Source organism: Pteronotus mesoamericanus, unplaced genomic scaffold, assembly GCF_021234165.1.
Source record: "Pteronotus mesoamericanus isolate MK-2021 breed Mesoamerican mustached bat unplaced genomic scaffold, CSHL_Meso_final contig_68, whole genome shotgun sequence".
Taxonomy (NCBI): domain Eukaryota; kingdom Metazoa; phylum Chordata; class Mammalia; order Chiroptera; family Mormoopidae; genus Pteronotus; species Pteronotus mesoamericanus.
Genome location: NW_026555234.1, coordinates 2,205,511 through 2,229,715, shown reverse-complemented (window position 1 = coordinate 2,229,715; position 24,205 = coordinate 2,205,511). Strand labels below are relative to the sequence as shown.

At 64.8% G+C, this 24,205-nt stretch overlaps 1 protein-coding gene across 2 annotated transcripts in view; it reads right to left on the bottom strand.

Moving 5' to 3' along the window:
• The window catches only part of ABLIM2 (actin binding LIM protein family member 2), a 77,786-nt gene that overhangs the window by 36,403 nt on the left and 17,178 nt on the right, over positions 1-24,205 (bottom strand). Inside the window, exons 4-11 of one of the 2 annotated variants that reach the window (XM_054581907.1) lie at positions 21,387-21,502; positions 20,055-20,181; positions 17,668-17,761; positions 10,048-10,135; positions 6,965-7,023; positions 3,088-3,165; positions 2,049-2,195; positions 469-501 (exon numbers count right to left, since the gene is read on the bottom strand). In XM_054581907.1, coding sequence (XP_054437882.1) covers positions 469-501; positions 2,049-2,195; positions 3,088-3,165; positions 6,965-7,023; positions 10,048-10,135; positions 17,668-17,761; positions 20,055-20,181; positions 21,387-21,502 — 742 coding nt within the window. The remainder of the gene's footprint in view (positions 1-468; positions 502-2,048; positions 2,196-3,087; positions 3,166-6,964; positions 7,024-10,047; positions 10,136-17,667; positions 17,762-20,054; positions 20,182-21,386; positions 21,503-24,205) is intronic. The other variant, XM_054581908.1, reaches the window with a different exon arrangement.

The window sequence follows — 24,205 nt, the reverse complement described above, 5'->3', positions numbered from 1 at the left end:
CGCCTGTCATGGGGCTCGTGGCTGCCACATTCCTGGGTCCCCAGGCATGACGCCCACACAGACTGGAGTCTGCTTGGCCGCACGTTACTGATGCTCTTTGATAGAGAAATGCTTCCAGGAAGCCTGTCTGCGAGGACTTCCCACATGTTCCCCTTGGAGGCACAGGAGGCGGCCCGGCTGCCCCAGTCTCCTGGGTCGCCCTCCCGGAGGGAGCCGTGGCCCAGACTGCAGGCACCCGTGTCCCGGGGCTCCGCACTGGCAGGGCCGGCAGATGCACCACGGTGGCATGCAGGTGAGACGTGGGTGTGAAAATAACCAGCGCCCAGGAGGGCGCCCGAGCCGCGGAGCGCCGTGGCCCCAGACGCACGGTCAAGAGCCGCGGGGGCCGTCCTGGGGGCGGCGGATGGTTATCTTTGCAGCAGGGGTGGGAGGGCAGCACCGCGGGGGCATGGCGGGGGTGGCGGTTACCTCGGTTGGAGTTGGCGAGAGCAACTGAGGCGACTGTGGGCACAACACAGAGCAGCCTGTTAGCTCCTCGGCACCAGGTGGCCGCTGGTGCGGGGAGACAGCGCGGGCGCAGACGCTCTCACCAGGGGACCCTCCTCCCCACGGCGGAGGAGCCCGCCACGGGCTCCCAGACCTTCTCTTTGGAGAAGCATGACCCAGGGCACCCTGAGAAGGAGGCTCCGGGACACGCCTGGCGCCCGCCCGGGAGCCTGCCTCCGGCTGGGCCTGCCCCCCGCGGCCCGCCGCTCGCCCAAGGAGGCATTTTTCCAAAGGGAAGCCTGCCAGTCCTGGGCGTGTGGTGGCCGCACCCTGGCAGCCCGAGAGAGAGGGCTTCTGGGGCCATGGGGTGTGGGTGAGGCACCGCCTGCTGGTCGTGGCCCTGGGCCCGCAGGGAGCGGTGACCGGCCCATTAGAGCAGGTGAGCGCTGTTGGCCCCCCCGCACCGTGACATTTGCTGCAGGAGCCAGTGGCTGAGTGGCCTGACCTCTCCAGCCCTCCTCACTGGTCTGCAGGGGCGGGCGGGGGAGGGGGCGGGGGACGGGGCGCAGATCAGCTCACGGAAGGTGGGGTGTAGGTCAGGGCCCTCCCTCCTGTCCCGCCCGCCAGCCTTTCTTCATGGAACTGATCGGCCAGATCCTTGGGGCCCTGCAAGTCCCCAGGGGCAGAAGCCAGTTGGGAGGGGCACCTGCCGGCCTGTGAGCAAGGGAAGCCGTGCCCTCCTCACCCGCCCCGGCCTGCCCTTGAGCTCCGCAGCCGTGCCCAACACCCTGACGGCAGCCGGTGCCCCGCAACATCTATGGGGCCAGGCGGGGCTCGCTGCCCCGCCCCCTCGGCACCACACCCGCCGGCCTCACTCTCCAGGGGGGCCTTGACTGGAGACTCAACGAGGAGGGGCGGGGTACACGGGTGGCGGGCGCGGCGGGGCTCTCCTCGCTGGGCGCACGCGTGGAGGGCCGGCAGCCGGCAAGTCCCCCTCTGTCTTCCAGGGGCACATGGAAATCTCAATCCCCCGAAAGAAAACCAGACACCTGCAGCGAGCCCCACGTTGAATGGAGGAGGGCAGCTGTGGCTGAGAGGTCCGCAGCGAAGGACGCTGGCACCCTGGGGCCCCAGCAGCTCGAGGAGTTCAGGGGACAGAGGACAGGCCAGGCTGGGGAGGGCGGAGCAAGGCCCGAACATTCTGGGTAAAGGAAAACTGTACATTTCGTACATGGTGAAAATCGTCCCAGGCTGCAAAAACGAAGGGGCTCCCACTTCGTTCCTGTCATTGTCCTGACGGCGGTGCCCCCTACCCACTGGCTCTCAGCCCCGGCGAGGGGCTTCCCAGACTCAGCGCTCAGTGCGCTGCACGCGGTCTGCCAGGGACGGCCGGGGGGCAGAGCACACGGGGATTCTTTAGAGATGGGGCACACGGCGCATCTTGGGGAGGGGGGCAGAGAAGGCCCAGCGTCCGGAGAGCGGTGAGGACCGAGTGAGGGGACCCGCGCTGTGGGCATGCCACGGGCCCCGCAGGCTGGCCAGGTGACACCGGCGGGCCGTACCTCGCTGCAGCTCTGCCTGTCCCCCGCCGAGTGGCTGATGTAGGGCGAGTAGGAGATCATGTCGGGGCGGTCGATGTTGTAGATGGCCTTGCTCTTAGGCAGAGCGGCCAGGTCTCTGTAGTCGAGGATCTCGTCGCCCAGCTTCGCCTGCGAGGAGAGGCGGGGCCACGGGCACCGTGAGGGCCCCGTGCAGGGGCAGCCGCGTGGCAGAGCCTCATGAGCATGTGTGCCTGGGGCCACGACGGAGCCACCGTGGCCCGAGGGCACGCCCGCTCTGAGCCCCTGCTGCCTCTCCACAAAGTGGGAGAGATGGTCCCACACAGAGGATGGCCCCGGGGTCAGAGACAGGAGGCCTGTGACATGCCGGACACGGGGCCCAGCAGGCGGTGACACTCAGCCCGTGGCCTGAAAATACCTACGGATGCCTATCTGTGCATATGGACAAAGGCAGGCACACATGCCAATACATATGTGTGCATACACGTGGGCACACTCACACTTTTGTATGTGTGCAAAAATGGACACGTGAACAAGCAACACATATGCAGACATGTACCCAAACACACAAACATATCCCATGTGTGGATACAAGCAAGTCGTATAAATACGAATGCACACATGCAAACACACACACACACACACACATTCTCTTGAACGAAGATGGGACCACATAACATCCACCGCGCTTAGCCCGCTCCCTGAGGGACACTTCCCACGGTGACACGTGGACCTGCACGGCATTCACAGCGCTGCCTGGCCCCGCGGTGCCGGCGGTTGTGTTCAGGCGCCGCCTGCCGGCCCGAACACACCACTGTGAGCGGCAGTGTGAGCACCTCCCGGCCCCCTGGTCACCGCACGCCTGGGGAGGGGCCGGGCCAACCTCCGACAGCCTCCTAAGGTCTGCACCCGTCTCCGCCGCAGGGACGGCCACGCCAGTGTCTGCGAGGACACCCCAGCCCGCCCAGCCCCCGGGGGCTCGCCCAGCGACGGCCCGGGGCCCCGCCCCCTCCCCACTCTCCACAGAAAGGGCCCGACTTACGTAAATCACACGGCTGGGAGACCCCGAGGTGCTGGAGGCAGGCGCAGAAATGATGCTCTCCGAGGACGTGCGGGTCTCCTGGGAAAGGAGGGGACGGGGGAGACTGAAAACACAACCCGCGGAAGCCAAGGCCGTCCGCAGGCAACGGTGACAGTCACAGGGCAACAGAAAGGCCGGCAGGTCAAAAGGGCTCTTAAGACACACTGGTGTGCTCCAAGGGACCGCCGGAAAGCTCATCGGACAGACACAGCGGCGACGTGGCCATGAGCCCCGCGGGGACAGCCCCCCGCACCGGGGGTCACCGCGCTGCCAGGGCGCGGAAGCCATCTGTTCCCCGGAGGACGGGGGCAGGTGGCCGGAGCCCAGAGACCTCTGCGCACCAACGGAGAAGGCCGTCTTGGGCGCAGAGCTGTGCTGCTCAGGGGCGCTGCCTCCCACCTGGACCGCGGGGACCTGTGGCCACACATCCTGCCAGTCCGGGCTCTGTTGTCGGACTTGGGGCCGGTCTCATGACCCTAAAGACCGGTCTCCGGCCTGGCTCCGTGCCCCTCTGTCTTCCTGCGCCTCCCCCCGCAGACTTTCTTGGCACCAGCAGCGCTGGCAATGAGCTCACGTTTGGTCCTGCACCCCAGATGTGTCTCAGAAAGAAGCTCCTGAGGTCACTGCTGGTCACTGCCACCACTGAGCCCTCGGTCTGGCCCGGGGCCTCTCTGCGGCTGGCACACATGGGACCTGCCCCTCGAGTGCCCGCTGCTCTTTGGAACCCCCCTGCCCGCCCCTCCAGCCCCGCGCTCACCGCCTCTCTTGCCTCCCCCGCTCCCCACGGCAGGCCCACCCCGCGCCTGCGTGGACGGACACCTGTCTTCTCTGGCTCCCACCCCGGTCACCGCACCCGCGTCCATCCCCACCTGCAGGGCGCAGCCTGGCAGCTCCGCTCAGCGGGCCCCGCCCCTGTCTAGACCACCCCACTGAGCTTTCCCACGCGCCCCATCTAAATGGAACCCCTCTCCACAGAGGGGCTCCCAGCCAAGAGCTCGAACCCCCTCTCCCACTCCGCCCTGCTGCCTCCCCCGCCCACTGTTTCCTAAGCAGGCCCCGCCCCGCCCTGCCCCGCGATTCCGTCCAGACCCCGCCAGTGGTGCGCCCACTGCCGCGCCCGCAGCCCGGGCAGGACCGCACGACGAGCTGGACTGCGCCCCCCAACTCCTGTGTGGAAGTCTGAACCCCCAGGACCCCAGAACGTGACTGTGCTCGGCGATGGGGCCTCGAGGGTGGCCCTGGTCCAATATGGCCAGAGTCATTCCAAGAGGCTAGGACACAGACACGCAGAGCGACGACCGTGTGAGGACACAGGGAGGAGACGGCCATCGCGGCGCCAGCGCGCGAGGCCTCGGGAGGAGCCAGCTGCCCGGGCCTCGACCTTGGACCTCCGCCTCCAGGACTGGGAGGAAAGGAGTCCCTGCTGTTGAAGCCCCGGTCCGGGGCGCTGCCAGGCCGCCCAGGACACTCACCCAGGCTGCGGGGCCGTCCCCGCCCCTTGGAGAACCCCTGCTCCTCCCACACACAGCACAGGGGCGCGAGGACGGGCCAGCACCGGGACCGGACGCCAAGCACACAAGTGTGGAAGGCGCGGGGGCGGCGCCGGGCAGACCTGAGGGCGCCCCTGCTTCTGCGACTAGAAGGAGAGAGGGGACAGGGCGTGACGCACTGCCCGGCCCCGCGCGGCTCGCCCGCCCCCCTTCCCTGCTCCAGGGCGCGGCACAGCCGAGGGGCAGAGGCTCAGGGAGGGCCGGCGACGGGCCCGAGGTCACACAGCGGGGCCGAAGCAACGCTGGCCTCCAACGCTGGCAGGAGAGGGGTCTGCGCGCGGGGCCCAGGCTCCCCCAGGGCCTGGCACGGACAGGCACACCCCCCGGCGGGCAGGTTAGTTCTCACGCGAGTCACCAGGTCGCGGCGGTGCCACCTGGACCCGGGGCTGGTTTGGAGAGTTAACAAGACCCACGCACGGCACCTCTGCTACACGTCTCAGGGGCCGCCGAGCTGACCGGAGCCGATCAGCTCTGGCCGGCTCAGGGTCATTAACTGGCTCTCTCTCCCTGCCGCCCGGGCCACAGCGGCCATCCAGCCGGGGACTGTCTCCAATGCGCCCGCGTGCCCAGGGAGGACCGCACGGGCCTGCCCTCACCCTGGCCGGCCCGGCCCGGAGATTATTCTCCTGTCCCGGGGAGGAGCGAAGAGGCTCCGAGGGGCTGGGGTGGGGCTGGGACGTGGGGAGCGCAAAACGAGGGACCAGCAGGGACGAGCAGGGCAAGACGGGGCCCTGGATCCTGTCCCAGGGCACGGAGGGGCTGGTGCTAAGTCAGCTGCTCTCAGGCCGCTGGCCTCTGCCCCACGTGTCCCCAAAGCACCTTCGGGACCAGCCCGGGAGGCCCCCGGGCTGCACAGACCCAGGGGCTGTCCCCTTCCTCCTTCCCTGTCGCCTGCGCTCACACAGCCTCCCTTCCGCGGGGCCAGCGGCCCTGCTCGCTGTGGGCTGGCCTCTCGGCTGGGAGCAGGGTCCAGCCGGCGCCACGCCCTCTGTAGGCCCGGCGCCAGGTTCGCAGCCAGGCCCAGAGCCCAGGAGCCGGTGCCGGCCGCCCTGGCCCATCTCCGGGTGGGCCTGCCACGGTCCCAGGTGCCCCTCTTCCGCCCCGGTTGGCTGAGCCGCGCACACGCCCACGCATGCGTGGGGTCCGGAGGCCTCTCAGTGTGCGGGTCCCTTCCACGGCCCCTGGCTGGCCTTCGTGTGGCGATGGAGGGGCCCTCACCCAAAGGTCGGGCCCAGGGGTCCCTGTGGGGTCAGGGGCTGCAGCTCTGGCCCATCTCTGAGGCCTGGGCAGCGCGGGGGCAGTTGGTGGAATGAATCGGCCGAGTAAGAGGATGAAGGAGAGTCGCAGTGTGCAGCCACTTACTGCCACCCTGGCTGTGTGCGTGACAAGTGGTGGCAGTCAGTTCTGTGCCTGTGGGAGGCACGGCAACATCCCCAACGATGCTCATGTCCTAACTCCCAAAACCTGCACCTGTGGCCATGTGTGGCCAAAGGGACTGTGCAGATGGGACGGAGGAGCCCAAGGGGGAGGTTGTCCTGGGTGCTTGGGGGCCCCATGTAACCGCAGGACGGTGGTCTGAGCAGCCCGGGGGGGACTGGGACGGGGTCTCCCGGGAGCCCCGGGAGGCCTGAGCCCCGCCGGCAGGTCACACCTCCGGTCCCAGCACGGCAGGGCAGTCATCTGTGATCCCCACCCCTCTGCGTCCGTAGGTCATTTGTTACCGTGCGGCAGGAAATGAGCAAGTCACCAGCTTCGTCCCATGGCCTCCATGCCCCCGGAGCTGGGGGACGGCGGTCACGTGGCTCTGTCTCCCTCCCTCACCTGCCCCCTGTCCCAGGTGCTGGGCACGGGGACCGGCAGTGCTCAGCTGTGAGCGCCCCCTGGCGGCGGGGTCGGGGCCCAGCCTGGGGGAAGCGGCAGCAGGTGGGAGCGGGGGCAGGCAGGCGGGCTGCCCTGGTCCCAAATCCCAGGGTCCGTTATTCTAGTGACCGCTCTGGGAGCTGAGCCAAAACAATGGCGATCGTTTGGGGACCTGATACCTTCAAAGTTGTCCCCAGACGACCCAGCTCTCAGTACCCACTGAACAAATGAAGCGGTCAGGGGCCAGGGCAGGGAGCCCGGATGCCCCCGCCCGCCTTGCCCCGTCCCTCAGAGCTACCTGTGTGCACCTGAACCCCTCCGGGTCCCCGAGCCCCCTGCCCCACAGCCTGCAGGAGCCAGTCAGCGTCCTCATAACTGTATGACAATTGCACGCGCGCAGTGAAGAAAAAATAGTGACTTCCACCCACCTTGTTTTTGTCTTCAGTTCTGGCTGCTTGTCGACACGCCGGGTGCCAGATGGAGGAACCTGGGGACAGATTCCCAAGAGGGACGTGGTCAGCGCATCACCAGGACGCAGGGCCTTTGGGGTCAGGAGGGGGAGCCAGCAGATCACTGGTGCGCGTCCACTCGTCTCCTGCCTCCGAGGAGCCCCTGGGCGCCCTCTGTGTGGAGTCGGCGCTGGGCCTGGGACAAGCGGGTCACAGGCCCCAGCCCAGAACTCACAGCCCAGTTGGGGGATGTGACATGAGGGGGCAGACATACCAGCACGAGCGCACTGCTCCCCGACGGGGCGCACAGGGTCCCTCAGAAGCTGGGGAGGCCCCCTCGCCCGGCCGGGGCAGCCAGCCAGGGTTCCGGAGGACGGCGGCTGGGGGCTTCAGGTCAGAGGCAGGGGGAGGGAGAGGGTTGCCGTGCGACCTGCCCCGGCTCCTGCCCGTCGGGGGCAGCGGCTGGGCCCCGCCATGGGCGCCGCTGGGCTGCAGTGGGGGTGGGGACCCGCCTCAGGGCTGGGAGGCGGGCAGGGGGAACCGCGGGTGTGGGGTGAGGAGCGGGGCTGAGACCGGGGGTCGGCACGAGGCCCCAGGCCCGGGCTTGGCCCCGCCTCTGATTCACTTGGTCTCCGAGCTTCTCCTGCCTCGGCTTCTTCACCTGACAGCTCCGCCCGGCCACCCACGGCCACAGCCCCCACCGAAGTCCCCAAGTGCCTGCAGGTCTGATGCTCTCCCCTTTTCTGATTCGAAGTTAACCTCCCTGACGACCAGGTCTCTCCCGCCTGCCGAGAGGGCCGGGGGCAGCCCGGCCTCCTCAAGTCGGCGGAGGCGCTCCTGACATGAAGTAGGGCCAGAGGGGCTTCGTGGCCGTTGCATACACCCCTTTTATCATCCCAACATTTCAGTCCCCTGGCCCCTCATCCTTCAGGCCCAGAGCGCTCGTTCCCCCTCAGGGCCTCCTGAGCCTCAGCCTGACCGCTCCCCGCCGAGCCCCCCCCCCCGCGCATGCCTCCTCTGCCTGCGGCCGTGGCGGTTGTGGCTGCGTGGCTGCCATGGCCCGGTTCACGCCCCACCAGTGCTGCACCCGCCGTGAACGTGGGGGCTGTGTCCATCCCACTCTCAGATGCCCACGGGGCCAGCACACAGCAGGGGCTTAAAAGTGGGCGGAAGGAGACAGCTACCCCCTCTCCTGCCCGCAAAGCCGTCCAGGCCACGTGGGCTAGTGCACTTACTGCCCACCCCCCTGGCAAACCTCTGCGCCAACCCAGGGCTCCCGGAGAGACCATGCTTTGGGGGGGCGGGAGGGGTGTGTGTAAAACATTTATTTCAAAAATGGTTAAGGATTACCATGGTAATAGGTGTTCCTTGTTAAAAATCAAAGAGACCTAACAAAGCATGAATAAGAAAATTAAAAGAATCTCTCACCTCGCGCCCACGCCGGCCGCGCCGCCCCCCGGGATACGTGCACTTGCGTTAACAGGGGGAGCGAGTTGCAGGCACACAGTTTCGTCCCTGGGATCTTGGCTTTCCAATGCCCTGAACGCCCCCCCCGCCCTGTGCCACTGAACATCACAAACGTAATGCTGTGGCTGTGCCCCGTTCCGCCGAGCCGGCGGATCAGAACCGATCGATCTGCTCTCCCCGGCGGCCCCAGTGCTCCGTTTCTAGGTAACGTGGGGGCTCTGCTGACCACGTGCTGGCGGCTCCGGTCCCAAAGGACACCCTGGGCCGTGGGCATTTTTAAGGCTCTTGATGGATATGGGCACTTTCCCAATTTTCGCACCCCCGGCCAGGTCAGAGACCCATGTCCTCGAACACTCACGGCACAGGACCTGCCCTTCCTTTTAATCTTTGCCAGCTCAGTGGGAAAAAATAGCACCTACTCTTTATTTTAATCTGATCGCTTTGAGAGTCGATCTCCCTGCCCGGCGTTTCCTGGCGAGAATCTACGGGCGGGAAGGTCACCCAGTGAGTGGTCCGCGTGGGGTGGGGGTTTGTCTCATCATCGTCAAAGGCCGGGGGACTCATGGGCACCCCGGCTCCTCGGAGCTTTACTACATGAGAGTCACCTGTCAAATAACACTGGAACGGAGCCTCCCCATCCAGGCAGCCCAGGCAGAGGGGATTGGGATGTCCAGGCAGGGAAAGGACCCCAGAGAGGCCCCTGGCCTGGGACTCCTGTGGCCTGTGGCCTGGAGCTCGAAAGCCTGACCTGGTCAGACCCCTCATCTAACTGACCCGGAGTTCGAGGCCGGGGAAGGGGGAGGGGCTGGCTGCAGCACCCCACAGAGTCACAGCAGGCCCGCCCTGAATAGCGTCCTTGTCTCTGAGACCGGGTCCCCGCGACGGCGAGCCCGTGTCCCCACGCCGCCGTCCCCGCACCGCCGTGCTTGGCGTCAGGGGGACCGGACGGCACCATTCACGGTGGGGGCAGCGCCTCAGGCCCGGGCGCCCTCCCCGCCAGGCACCCCAGCGCTGCCGGCGGGGGTGCCAGGGGCCCCTCCCACGGGCTCTGCAGCGGAGACTCCAGGAACAAAAGGGGACACTGGGGACGGGGCCGTCGCGCTGACATCACCCCCTGAGGTGCGGCCTCAGAAAGGGAGATCTGCCTGGCACACGGCCCCAGGACCAAAGAGCCGTCGGCCGGGCAGCGTGTGGCCCTCCCACCTGCCTGGCTCCGCGGCCCCCGCTCGCTGGAGACAGAGGCGTCATTGAAAAGGGACCGCGGCCAAGGCGGTGGGTCCCTGTGTTGGCCGTCCCCACGGGCCTCTCAGGGAGGGCCTGAGCGGCACTGGCCCCTGTCCCCAAGCCCAGCTGTCACCAGGCCTGGGGGCCCGCCTCCCGCCATGCCCCGCCCCGGCACCGCCCGCTGCCCCCTTGCCTGCCCAGGGAGGCCGGCTCGGCCCTGCCCCCCCAGCCCTCCCCCCCGCCGTTTCCTCGCGGGGCCCCTGACTAGCCTGAGAGCACACGTGCACCCAGCTTGCCCCCAGCCCAGGGAGTGCGCGGGGGCAGGGCCCTGTGTTTTGCCCTGGGAGCTGCGCAGCCGGCTTCCTGCTTACCTTGCAGGTACATCTCCTCGCCTTCCCCAAACGTCCGGCCACACCTGGCACACAGCGCACACAAGGGGTGGTAGTGTTTCTCCCCCGCCTGCGAGGACAGAGCACAGGGGTTCACTGGGGGTGCGGAGGGGCGCTCGGGGGCCCCTGGGGGCTCCGTGCAGCAGGGCCCTGGGGGGCCGCGTGGGGAAGCTGGCTCTGCCCACAGTGGGCCGGGGGGCGGGGCCGGCCTCCCCGTGAGGCAGAGGGGCCAGGTCCGCTCACCTTCGTCTCTGGGGGGACAGGCAGACAAGGGGAAATGGGACGGAGCGGGGGACAAACCTGCACTGTTTCTCAGGTGGAGGGACTGGAGAGGCGAGGTGAAAAATGGTTAGCGATTTTCTTTTTATCTTTGTATTGCTCAATTTTCTCGATTAGCATTTATTACTTTTATAATTCTTTTCTTTAAGATTGTTTATTTATTTATTTTTAGATGGGGGAAGGGAGGGAGAAAGAGAGGGAGAGAAACATCCGTGTGTGGTTGCCTCTTGTGCGCCCCGTCCTGGGGACCTGGCCTGCAACCCGGGCCTGTGCCCTGATTGGGAATCGAACCGGCGACCCTTTGGTTTGTGGGCCGGCACTCAGTCCACTGAGCCACACCAGCCAGGGCTACTTTTATAATTCTTAAAACCCACTAAATTAGGTTAAAATAGGAACACTGAAATAATCTAAACAAACTACATTCGCTGGTTTGGCTTAGTTTTGTGTGGTAGACAAATAAAAACAAAAACAAAAAACCCCCCAAATCACCCCAAGATACTGTATTCAGCATTACTTTAGAGAGACTACATCTAACCCTACCGTCAGGTGGGGGAGGCAGCTGTGGCCTCTTTCTAACCGTGGACGCTAATCCCCAGGGCTCACGCTTCCCCAAAACAGGACGCAGCCTAATCGCTGCTTCCTGCCCCTGCGTGAGTATTGGCCGCCTTCCTGAATAAGTCCGTCAGGGCGGGGGCGGGGGGCGCCCCATGAGCGCCTCGCTTTCTTTCTCTTGCCTACACATTTGGTGGGAACCAAGCCACCTCTGCCTGTTGGGGAGAAGGATCAAGAACAGATTAGGAACAGAAGGCAGACACTAAAGAGAAGGTTCCGTCTTTACAAAGTGCAAAACTCAGAATAAGGGTCTAGGTTGTTGGGGTCGGGGGGGGCTGCCCCTGGGGGCCCCCGAGGCGTCTGGGGGGCTGGGCGCATTCTTTCGTGGCCTGAGGGCTGATTACATCGGTGTCCAGTTTGTGAAAATATATCAGGCCACACAGGTATGATTCGCGTGCTCCTCTGTCCCCACAAAGTGGACCAATGACTCAATGGAAGAGCTAAACGCATAAAACTCCCAGAAGGACAATGGGGCACACCCTCCTGACCCAGGGGTGACAATGGGTTCTTGGGTGGGAAACCAAGGGCTTGGGCAGCTGCAGCAATGCAGTGAGACTGAACTTTGTAAATGAAAACCTTCTGTGCAACAAAGGACATTATCAAGAAAGTGGAAAGAACAGGAGAATAGATTTGCAAATCATGGCTCTGATAAGGGCTTAGTATTCAGAACACGTAAAGAATTCTTGCAGCCCAAGGAACCGAAGGGCACAGTCGAGCTGAGAAAGTGGGTGAAGGGCTTGGACAGACCTTTCCAAAGGAGACGCCCAGCGGCTGAGAAGCACATCGGATGTGCTCGACATCGCGCCGCTGAGGGAAGGTGAGTCCAAGCCCCAACGAGGTGCCACTTCGCAACCACAGGGGCGATGGAGAAACAAAACAAAGCAAATTAGAGAACGCGTGCTGGCGAGGCTGCGGAGAGATGGGGCCTTGCTCATCGGCGGGAATGGAACCGGCCGCGCTGCGGAGAGCTCTCTGACTGCGGGCGCTTCAAGAGGTGTGGCATCACCACGCCCCCCAGCAAACCCACGCCCAGACGCCTCAATGAAGAGAACAGGACAAGAGGAATGAAGACGTAGGTCCCCGCAAAACTTGTACGCGGTTGTTCACAGCAGCGTTATCTCAACCGCCTCAGAGCGGGATCAATCCAAGTGCCCGTCTGGGGGCGGGCAGGCAAGAAGTGTGGTCCATCCACACAACGGACCACTGCTCCGCCGAGAAAGGAGCGACGTCCTGACACCCGGAGACCCGCGACGTCTCAGGAGGACATCCCTGTCCTTGTAAGAGGAGACGCCGCGCTCGTTCTCGGCCGTGGGGGCACACCAGGAGCCGGGCGGGCTGGCGCGGTCAGCGGGACCGCCAGCCTGCAGGGCGTGAGGAAGGCCGCCCAGCGCGCCGTACTGTCCCAGCGGACCAGGCCGACGAAGCCGGGGTCAGCGTCAAAGACAAAAGCATCGTCGCTCCTTCTGTCCGTCCCTGCTGCCACTCCCGTCTCCTCTCGCAGCGGCCACAGGGGCTGCGGGGTCCCGCGCCCCCAGGACACTGTGCACGCCAGTTCTTCCAGGGCCTGTCCCTCCCAGTGACTGTCCACAACGGGCCTCAGAGACGCACACCCGGGGGCGTCGCCAGCGCAGCCACCGGCCCCCAGCCGGGCAGGTGGCCCGGCTCCGGGCCCAGCTGGAGGTCCCCATGGCTCACATTTTAAAAGTACATCAAAAGCCCATGCGGTTTTACAGTACGTGGTTTGAAAAAGCTGTCTTGTGCCTTCTGACAAGTGGCTGTCACCCTGTACAAGACAGAGCAGGGAAGGCGGGAACGCGGCCCCCGGGGGCGCAGACAAGCGCTGCCCCTCCACAGGCGGGAGTCAGAGGGAAGGCCCCGGGGCACGGGGACCGCAGGGCAGGCTGGCGCCCCACGGGCCAAGTCTCTGGGATCCAGGAAGTTCCAGTTGCTCCCCAGCCCCCGCACAGCAGAGAGGACGGCAGCCCCTTCCTCACAGGGCTGTGGGGCGTGCAGAGGGACCGCCCTTGGCACCCCACACAGCCAGGAGCGCCCCCCTTTCCTCCCTGCGCCCCGAGACCCGGGCCTGCCCCTTTCGGAGCCCTCCCTGCGCGGGTGGTGTGTGTCTCTGTGTGACTTCTGAATGCTGACAGGGCTACTTAGCAAGGGGAACGGCGTCCGTTAGGGATGATTCTTCGGTTTATTCTATGACAAACAAGTATTGCTGCCGCATGTGGTCTCTAAATAAACGCGCCAATTTTTTTTTTTTAAAGAAATAAGTTGAGGCTTTGGGGCATTGACTTTGCCTCTGCCCTGTTACTTGTTTGAAACAAATGGTTTAGTTTCTTCCGATGACAAAAGTCACACCTGTCTGGGCAGGTGGGGAAAGTGCCGAGGGAAGGAAGCCAAGGAACCAACGACCCAGCACTGCAGGAGATGCTTTATCGGACAGAGAGCAATGTTTGGCGGACGACCGACCCAGGGCAGCGGCGGGCTGGGCGGGCCCCCTTCCCCCGGTCCCCTCAGGGCAGGCAGGGGGCCCTGTCCCCACTGCCCCCATGGAGGCAGCGCTCAACCCAGGGAGGGACACCATGAGTGTTCAGGAAGAATCTGCAAGGTGCATGGCGGGCTGAGGAGGGAAGAGAGGAAGGGAAGAGGGGCAGGGAGGAAAGCAGGGAGGAAGGGTTAAAGGAGGGAAGGAGGGAAGGAGAGAAGGAGGGAAGGAAGGGAAGGAGAAAGGATTTAGTGGTCCCAGAGGGACCTGCCTTCTCGTTACCATGGGGACAGCCAGGAGGCAGGAGGCAGGTGGGGCTTGTCAGCAGCACCTCTGGAGCGGAGGAGGCCGGGGCTGAGTGAAGAGCAGAGGAGCAGCCCCTTCGCCGCCCCCCCCCCACATGCGCAGGGGCGCCTTGCCGCTCACACCGCTGCGTGCACCTCCCAGGACGGTGTGGGCGCGCGTGGGCGGGGGCCAGCCAGGTCTGAGCCGGGACTCCCCCTCACTCAGCACCTCCTCCCTCGTCACACGCACGTCTAGGTGGTCTGGCTGCGCTGCTGTCCCTGAGAATTCACCAGCCACCTCCAGTTCTCTCCACGGGGCGCCGCCGCCCCCAGGAGCCAGCAGTGCTGTTGCAGGCTGCCCGGGCCCCCGCCCCAGCTCCCGGGCGCGGCCGTCAGCCCCCCAGGCACCCACAGGACCCACAAGGCCCCTTCCTCCACCTGTGCCTGGCCTGCAGCAGGTTCATCAGGACAGGCCCCCGGGACCGGACGGACGCGGGGCCCACGCGGTACGGGAGGCCACAGGTTTCAGAGAACCCGAGGGAGGGGGAGGAGGAGACCCGCCGCCACCCGATGCGCACTTCACGGCCCGCGGGCAGCGGGGCGGGCGCCGCGGGCGCCCAGCGGTGGGATGGCACTCCGCCTGCCGCACACAGACCAGGGCGGCGTGGGCCGAGGGCCCTGGGGCCGTGGGGCCGGGGCCTGGGCTGCAGTCCCACTCCGGCTCCGCAGAGAGAAAACCTCTGGGCCGCCACATGCATCTTAGGGGCAAAATGGGGGGGGGGCGCGGGGGCAAGCACCAGGGGCCTGGGGTTCTCACCCCTGGCTAACCTGTCCCCGCTCCCTGCCAGCCCACACACCTGCAGCCCAGCAAGGTGCCCTTGGCCTCCCCGCCAGCCCTCAGAAGCGACTGGCCAGGCTTCCTACCTGCACGGGGTCCGGGCCCCAGAGCTCAGTCCGACCAGCCGGCCCCACGGCCCCCCTCCAGGGCCTGCTCCCGGGACAGGCCGGCTGGATGGGCAGTGTGACCGTGAGGGGTCTGGAGCCTTCGCCTCCTCTTCAGATGTAGCCGCCTCCCACCCGCCGCCCCCAGAGCCCCCTGCCTGCCCAGCTGGGCGCCGGCTCACTCTGGGCCAGGCTCCCGGGGAGCCACCGTGGCGGCTGCTCCCCTTCTGCAGCGCCGGCTCGTCTCCGCCGCCCTCGGCTGCCGCCTCCGAGGAGGATCTCAGAGCTTTGCAGAGCCCGCCGACTCAGCCAGCCCCAGCTCCCGGCAGAGGCGAAAACAAGAGCATCAATCTTCCCCAGGAGGCTCTGCACCCTCCGCTGCGGACGCGGGGAGGAAAAACCCAGACCTGCTCTTCTCAGCTCCTTGCAGCCCAGACGGCCCCGGGGGCGCCGCATCCCAGGCTCCGAGCCCCCCACCTCTGTGTGTGGCCCAGCCCCGAACATCAGGGCCCTAACTCTGCAGATGGGCCACCTTCCTCCTCGCCTTCCTGGTCCCTCCGGCGGAGGCTGCTGGTTGCCCCCTGCCCTGCCCGATCAGTTACCGGGGCCAGCGCTGAGCTGGGGGACAGTTCACAGGCAATGTCCCTTGAGCCCCTGAGGATTCTGTTGGCAAGTGGGGCACCGGCGCGGGCCCGGAGGGGCAGGGCAGGCAGCGGGCCGTGTGAGGCGGGCGCCTGCTCAGGGCGCAGCGGCTGCTGCCCTTGGCCGTCAGAGGCGGGGCCGGGCTGGGCGCTCAGCCCGCCTGCGCCTGAGAGGTGCCCGCGTTGGGCCGTCCGGGGGGCGTTGCAGCGTGGCCCGAAGCTAAGAACTCAGACAGAAACGCGAGCAACGTCTCTGCGCGGGGAGAAGCCAAGCGGTGGAGGCGGAGAACAAGCACCAGGAGCCTGGGCAGCCTGGGTTCGAGTCCAGCCACCTGCTTGGGTGTGGCCCATGGCCCCGCAGGCGCTGTCTCTGCAGGCGACGTCCAGCCAGGTGCCAGCTGTGGGGCACGCGGTGGCCCTGCTCGCTCTCCGAGAGGGGTGTGTGGGAGGAGGGTGGGTCTCTCCGGAAGCTGGCGCTGACCGTGCGGTCCGCGGGAGAGCCAGCCCCAGGGCGCGGGGCGGGGAGGCTGGCGGCTGAGGGGCACAGGGCAGAGGGCAGCCGCTGGGCGGGGCGCTCGGCTCCCCAGGGGGGTGAGGGACTTCCTGGGAGGGTGTGGGGTTTGCTTTTTTAACAGGGGTGACACGCTATTTTGAAAGCCTTTGAGAGGGAGGTGTGTGCCCAAGGGAGGGGAGGAGACGGCAGGGTCAGACTCCTGAGCGGTGGGGGCTGTGGGGAGGGACAGGGACTGAGCACAGGTGGGGGGCTGGCGGGGGAACGGGAGGGACTTGGGCCCAGGTGGGGCCTGCAGGAGGGAGGGGTGGCACCTTTGGCGGGAAGGGCAGGACAGGGCAGGGCAGCAATGGGGAGCTCGCAGAGCGTGCGCCCTGGAGGACAGCGCTGAGCGATGTCTGGCCCCGTCTCTCTGTTGAGGGGAAGACAAGGTCCCTGTGGGGGAGGGGAGCAGCCTGGGAGTGAGTGCAAGGTCCGGAACGGCATTTTGGGGACCAGAGAGAAACAGGGTTCGCGCTGCCAGGCAGTGGGTCCGGCGGGGCCCTGCCCAGGTCCCACGGAGCCGGGTGTGGCCAGGGCTCGGCAAGGAGAGAGGTGACAGGGTCGGGGGCGCCGGGAGAGAGGAAGGCCCCGCGAGACGCCCAGCGGGTGCCAGGAGAGGGGCGCCCACCAGCCCTGCGCCCACGGGCGCCCACGGCAGGTAGGACCGCGGCCCGGGACAGCGCTCCCGAGGCAGAGCGTCAGCACGCGCTCCAGTCAGACGGAAGAGCGCGGAGACCCCGAGGCCCAGACTGGCAAAGGTTACGAAGTGCCACTGAGATACTGGAGCTGTGATTGGCTAAAAATGACACAACAGAGCGGGCTTCACAGGGATGGCAGAGGGCAGGTTAGAGCCAGGGTGTCCCCCCGGCCTACCTGTCGCCCATCAGACCGGCTGAGGATTTCGTAAAGACACCCTCCCGGGGCGGGGGTGGGGGGACACAGGGAATACTGCCTCCTGTCGGCAGGGCTGCAAATCATCCTCCAGGAGCCTCCGAACGCTGTGACCATCCACGGCGGGTGACTCAACGGCTCCGCCCTGGGACTTAGCCCGAAGGAGGGTGAAAAATGCAGGAACCTGCTGTAGCCGAGGCTGGAGGGAGGCCTGGCAGCCCCAACCCGTCCTTGCCGCCCGAGGCTGCTTCTGGGACCTCGGCGGGGCCGGCGCCCCTCCCCTCTCAGGGCTCGGCCCCTTGCCCTTCCCTGAGGCCCTCTGGTCACCTGTGCTGCCCCCAGGGCCCACGGGCAGGCCCTGGATGGCCCACCCATCCGCCTGCCCCAGCACAGGGCTGAAGAGGGGCTGCAAAGGGCGGTGGAGGGTGGGGGACGGTGGGCTCGGTCCCGGTCATTCCTGGGAATTTGTCAATGAACAGACATACAAAAGTGTATGACACATGCTGTCTTCACAGGGGGAGACGCCCACGTCACCACCACACAGGCAGCACCCAGGAGAACCCGCCCCAGGAGGGCTCTGCAACACGGTGGGCCGGGGGGCCACCCCACTCCTCCTGCGGGGACAGTCATGTCTCCTGCACTCATGTGAGACCCTCCAGGCCTCAGACTCCCCATCTAGACCCCAAGGGCTGCACCCAGGACCTCACGCCCTTCCCACCTCTCCAGCTCTATCCACTTGTAGAGGTCACCAGGAAGGCTTCCCGGAGGAGGTGGCGTGCACTCCCAGATGTCCCCTGGCAAAGCTGGGAGGACAAGGTGGCGAAGGCTCTGGGTACAGATGCTTGCACCAACACACAGGACTGTCGGCCACCTAGAGGCCCCCGTCGATCCTCGGGGGGCAGGACCTACCTCCAGCACGTGCCCCGTGATGTACTTCTCGCAGCCGTCGCAGCGGATGCCGAACTTGGCGTGGTAGTCGGCCTCGCAGTAGGGCAGCCCGTCCCTGCAACGAGCCAGGCGGTCAGGACGGGCGGGGTCACCCCGGCACCACAAGACCCAACAACCCTCGCCCACAAGCGGGGCCCCATCCAAGGGGGACAAGCCCAGCTCTGCCTCTTCTAAGTCATGTGCCACCCTTAGGGTCCCTTGCGGGGTACGGCACGAGCACAGCCACTCTGCCATCACGCCAGCCCTGCGAGAGACCAGCAGATGGCCCCATTTCGTGGACGGAGGAACTGAGGTGCCAGGGGCAGAGTGAGGGGCGGCTGGCGCCTCCAGAGGCTGGAGCGAGGGAACAAAGGCCGCGTCTGGGGACTGAACAAGTAACGGTTCCACAGATGGGGCCCTTCCTCCCGGTTCCTCCCGCCCCCGTTCCACATCCAGGGTGGGAAACAGCCTGACTTCTCCTCAGGCGGCTTCCAGCTCCTTCCGAAAGGCCTCTGGCAGCCCTGGAAGAACGTGAGCCCAAAGGGCACGTGACCACGGTGCCCACCGTGCCCACGTCAGGGACAGGCCCGCCCGGTAGCGGTCCACCCACCACACGCCTACTGCATGTCGAGCACAGGTGGTGGCGCTGGGGAGTCAGGGACAGACGAGGCATCACTCGGGCGCTGCTCCTAGGAACCCGGGCAGCCTCGGGCAAGCTCCCCGCACGCTGAGCCCCCGCCGAAGGAGCCGTGAGGGAAGCAGCCAGCGCGCAGGGTGGCCGGCGGGAGGGTGACGCCGGCCAGCGCCCAGCACAGCATCTGCCGGGCCAGGGGCTCATTTGGAAGCAACTGCAGTAGTGTCGCGAGCAACCTCTGGGTCGCGGGAGGCCTGCAGGAGGGGAGCGCCTGCTGTGGGGCTTCAAAGCCCCGGGGCCGCGGGGGCCACCACCGCCCCCGGCCTCCCGCGGTGAAGCGGTTCCTGCACAGGGGCGGGGTATACATTGGCCCCGGGAGCCACGGACCTCAGGGCCCCTGTCCTTCCCCACAAACGGGTGTATGAGCAGCAAACCCAGAAGGTTCAAAGACACTGTCTCCGTGGCAACGCCAAAGCCTTCCTTGTCAATTCTGGGACGATCTGGAGGCTGCTAGGTAACAGCGCAGCAGCAGCAGCGTGGGCCAGGAGCCGAGTCCTGGGGGCGGGGTGGTTCACTTCACTCTAACGCGCTCCGTCCACCAGGCTGCCTCTGAGCCGTCCCCTCCCTTTGCTGGGCCAGAGACTGCCCAGCCCGAGCCAGGCTGCACAGAGGGACCGCTACGGAGAGCGGCTTAGTGCGAGGCAATTGCAGCCTCACGCGAGTTCACAGGAAGAACGCAGAGACCCAGCCTGACCTCCCTGCAGAATTAGAGTGCACGGTCCCGGGAAAGTGATGCGGGTCCACCCAGCCCCCTGACCTGGGTTCCCCCAGCGCGATGTGCACTCGGGGACACGCGTGTGCGCACACCTGTGTGTGCATGCACCAGCATATGCACACACGTGTTTGGGGCTGCCAGCGTGCGTGTGCATGCGTGCGTGCATGTGTGTTTCACCCCATGCTGTTTTCTCGCAGGACTTTGTTTTTTAATCCAATCAGTTCCCGTGATGGATCTGTGTCCTCAGCGTCAGCGCGCGCACAGCCCTCTGTGACAGGTGCCCAGGGACCCCTCACTGGCACCTGCTCTGAACCTGAGAGACCGCTCGTTGCACCCTCACTCTCCCCCCGTCCTGTGCCTTGGGGCTCACCTGCCTCCCCTCCCTGAGTTCGGGAATTGACATGCAGGCCCTCAGCAAACCGGGTGCCCCTGCGCAGGGCCCCGGTCTCCCAGGAGGCTCCCTCCCCCAAACCAGCCACCACCGCAGTCCGACTGCACGTTGGGGACACTGTGTGGGCCAGCGGGAGCTGCCGAAGGCCCGCACTGCAGCCATCCGAGTGCTGGGCTGAGATGTCACACCCGTGACAACTGAGACTGGTCGGTCCCGTTCCCTCACTCTGCTGCTGACCCCAGCTGACGTCCACTTTGCACGGGGCAGGAGAGCCCGGGGCCAAGAAGGGGACGAATCCCGCGGGGAGGGTGACCCCAGGGATGGGCATGGGGAGGTGAATTACCGAGTCAAAGGTGGGAGCGTGACATCTGTTTCAATCAGGGAAACAGAGCGGGGTCTGCCAACTGCGTTAGGGAGGTTGGGCCGGCGGGGAGGGCACCTTGCTGTGGGGACAAACAGGCCAGTCCCTGCCAGGGCTCCTTGTCTGACGGCGGAAGGACGGGAGAGACCAGAGGCGGCAGCACGGGGGATGCAGGAGGAGCCCCCGACCCTGCCCCTGCCGCACTCACTTGCTGATGTACTCCGCGTTCAGCTCCTTCCCGCAGGTCTTGCACTTAAAGCAGCCCAAATGCCAGTGCTTGTCCAAAGCCACCAGGGACTGGCCGTTTTTTATCTCTGTGCCGCAGCCTCCACAACCTGGAGGAAAGATGAGGACACCGCCGCCGTCACTGGGGCCAACAGAGTGCGGGGCCTCGCCCCTGGGTCTCCAGACACCTCTAAAGCCACTAGAGGGCCCCGGGGGGCGGAGGGGACAACCCAGCGGGGGTGCTCATGGGACCCTGTTACGCGGTGGTGCAGGTGTGAGAAAACAAGTCACGGAGTCCGCCCTGCGTGGCTGAGCGCCGGCGGCGCGCCGCCTGGGCCGGGGGCCGAGGCGCAGCCTGGGCCGCAGCAGCGTCTCCCAGCAAAAGCCACAGCTGTGCCCAGCACTGCTGGCCCGGCTCTGGCTTCCCTGCATTATCACGCCGTCCAAACGCACATGCAGCTGCGGACGGCGACCGAAAAGCAGACTCAGCCGCCGGGATCCGGGGCCGCACCGGCTGCTGGGGACGCGCTCGGAGAAGGACCGTGAGCACAAAGGAATGAACGGGAACCAAGAGGGCGGGGGAAGGTGTACCCCTAGACCAGAAATCGATCCTGGGCAAGGGGCTGGCTCTGGGGAGCCCCTCCTCTGTCCCCAGACGTGTGGCCCCGGCCCCAGGACGCCATAGCCACCTCACACGCAGGGAGGGCTCTGAAAACTCTTCGCCTGCAGGGGGATCCTGGCAGCCCCTGCCCAGGCCCCACGTCCACCCTGGCCCCCGCAGAGCCACCCACCACCCACGCTGGGGAGAGTCCGCGCCCGCCTGCTCCCGCCTCACTCTCACTCTGCCTCCCAGGCCAGTGACACTCCAGCTGGCACCCCTGTGTTCAGGATCGACCTCCTGCCCGTTCGTGCAAGAAGCATGTACTGAGCACCTACTGCATACACACCCAGGCCAGGCTCCTGGGATGCGGAGCCCCTAAGCACAGGAGCCCAGAGCTCGAGGCTCTCTTAGAGCTCTCCCAGGGGGCTTCCAGACGGCCTGGAATTGGCTGTGGGGCACTCAGAGGCTAGAGGGAGAGGGCAAGAAGTAGGCCAGGAGGGCTTCCTGGAGGAGGGAGACCAGAGCGGGGCCAAAAGCAGCATGGAGTTGGATGTAAAAGCAGCAAGTGGCCCACAGGGCAGCAGGCACAGCCGGGGCACAGGCTCAGCGGCACAAGCACCCCAGAGGCGTCTGTCCTGGCTCCCTCCCTTATGCTCCCCCGCCCCGACCACCGCTCAGCACCCCCCACCCCCAGGCCACTCGGCGCCCACTTACTCCAGAGGCCCTGCGTCAGGTGCGTGCTGCCGCCCACGGACTTGGGCAGAGAGCACTTCTGGCACATGCATTCCTTCCCGTTGAAGGTCACACGGTCCCCAGGCGGGAAAGGCAACCTGCAACAAGACGACGCGTCACAGTCCAGGACCACCCGCTGCCCTTCGCTGGGCGAAGAGGGGAGCCCCGCCTGGGACACACAGTATCACCTGCCCGACCTCACGGGCGGGCGCCTCAGGCCGAGGGCTCCGGGTCTCTCTGTCCGGCGGCTGCTGTGGCCCCGCTGCGTGACCGCGGGCTGGCCACTGGCCCCTGCGCCTCAGTTTCCCCACCCACACCAGCAGGCAGGAGGCCATGCCACAGGGAGCGTGCTGTGCTGTGGGCCCCATTTTTATTGGGAAGCCTGTCGTTTCACTCATCACGGATGTTTTGCATTAACGTTGATATTCATTAAAATACACTGTAGCTTCATTTTTGCGTTTTTTGGGCACCCCCTTCAATTCCGCATCCAAAGCGAGTGCCTCATTCACGGCGCTCTCGTCTCTGCCTGGTGCACAGTGAGGTACTCGCCCTGGGGCTGCGGGAAGCGGGGAGCCGGCGCCCTCCCTGCAGCCAGAAGCCTTCCCTCTGGCGACTGAGGGATGGAGAAGGTGGCCGTTGTCCGGTGCGCTACGGCCAGGCCGCCTGTGGACAGGGGCCCAGAGCGCACCCCTGATGACCCATGATGTTCCGCTTGTTTTACGTGTTTATTGCTCATTCACATGCACCCTTTTGTGGAGCATCTGTTAAACTCTTCTGCCCATTTTAAAGTTTTTTTTTTCTTCTTATTATTGGCTTGAGGAGTTCTTTATATATTTTGGACACCGGTCCGTCATCAGATGACATATCACCACTCGCTGATGGCTTGCTCTCGCATCTTTTTGATGTCTTTCGACATTCTTCTTCAGCTTGCAAATGTCCTTTAATGTAGCTGTAGGTGCAGGGCCACGGGCAACAAATGCTCTGAGCTCTGGTGTGTCTACGAAAGTCTTTGCTTCGCCTTCGTGTTTTGTGTGACAGCTTTATCGACACTTTTATTCATGGGCACGCTAACATCCACTTACCATTCAAAGGCTGGTAATGTATTCTGTGCGACCATCTGCGCAATCAATTTGAGGACCTTTTTTATCACCCCCCCCAAAAGAACCTTCTACCCTTTACCAGTCTTGCCTTCATCTTTGAAAGTTCTTTTGGGGGGGCAGGGGGCCAGCTATACAATTCTTTGATAGATTTTTCCTTCCCGCTCTTCCGAGAGGCTGTTCTATTGTCTTCCGGGGCACGACGTTTCAGATGAGAAGTCCATGGACCGTCTTTTATTCCATTGGACATAATGTGTTTTTTTCCTCTTGCTGTTTTTAAGATGTTCTTCTTACTCCTGTTTTTCAGAAATTTGATGATGGTGGACTTGGCTGGTTTTTGCTGTGTTTAGTCTGCTGTGGTTCACTGAGATTCTTCGAACCATGAGTTTATAGCTTTCATCAAATTGGGACATTTTCCAGCCTTTATTTCCTCAAACTTTTTCCAGACTTCTCCTATCCCCTGGTGACCCCTCCCCACCTAGAGGGACAGGCAGATGGATCTATACCCACAGATCACTGAGCCTCTCTTCATATTTCCAGTCTTTTTCTCCTCTCTTTGCTTTAGAGGAGTAGTTTCTATTGCTACCTCTTCCAGTTCACCGATGTTTTCCTCTGCAAAATCTCATCTACTGCTAATTCCTCCCAGGGAATATTTCATTTCAGCAGCTGTACTTTTCATTTCTAGAAACTCTGTCTGGTTTCCTTTAACACCTTCCGTGGCGCTCTGACTTACGTCCACATCTCCCTTTAAAGCGCACACACGTATCCACAGAAGCTGTTGGCAGCCCCCCGCGAGCCCTCCACTGCGCTCGTTCCTGGGTCTGGTGTTACAGGCTCACTTTTCTTCCGGCCCTGCGTCACTCTTTTGTTTCCTTCTATGAACAGTAGTATTTGACCGAATGTTGAACGTTGTTGGTTCCACGTTGCTGAGTGCTGAGTTTTCTTTCCTTCCCATAAAGGATGCTGGACTTTGCTTTGGCAGGCGGTCAGCTTTTTGTGGATCAGCCTGATCTTTTTGATGTTTTTTTCTTCCACTTTGTCAGCGCAGGTTTATAGTAGCCATTGCCCTAGGGCTTCGTCCCACCGATAAGGCATGGCCCGTTTGGTGTCCCTGCTGCGCGCCTGGGCTCTCAGCGAGGGCTGTCCGCCTGGCCAGGACTCAACGTCTTCCGGCCCTGGGACCTGCTGAGCTTGCAGCGACCTCGTCCTTCTCTGCCTTGCCTTGTGCGACTTCCTCTGTGTCCACACAGCACTGTGTTAGTCAAAGCCTCAGCGGCCCCTCCGCGCGGCTCTCTGGAGCTCTGCATGCTGCCGCCTCTTGGTCACCGTCTCCTGACGCGGCGAGTGCCATTCTCCAGGGGGCCCGTCCTTGGGTTGGGCAGTGGGCCAGCCAGTCACAGGCTCCATCCCCGTCTTCCTCTCTCAGTCCTGAGCTGCCTGGGCCCCAGCGTCTGAACACAGTTGCTCTGTATCTTCGTTCGGTTTTCTAGTTGTTTATAATGGTGCGTAGGTCCAGTCGCAGGGTGACGGAGCTCTCTGCTGTCATTTAAAACAGCAGGTTACCCGGAGGTGACCCGCCGCACCCACCCGGATTCCGTCAGCCCTCATCCCCACGCGACGCGCGCGGAGGTCCAGCCCCGAGACGTCCTCGGGGACTCCGGCCCGTGCACGCTGCAGCGACGTGCAGTGACGCTGGCGTGGGGA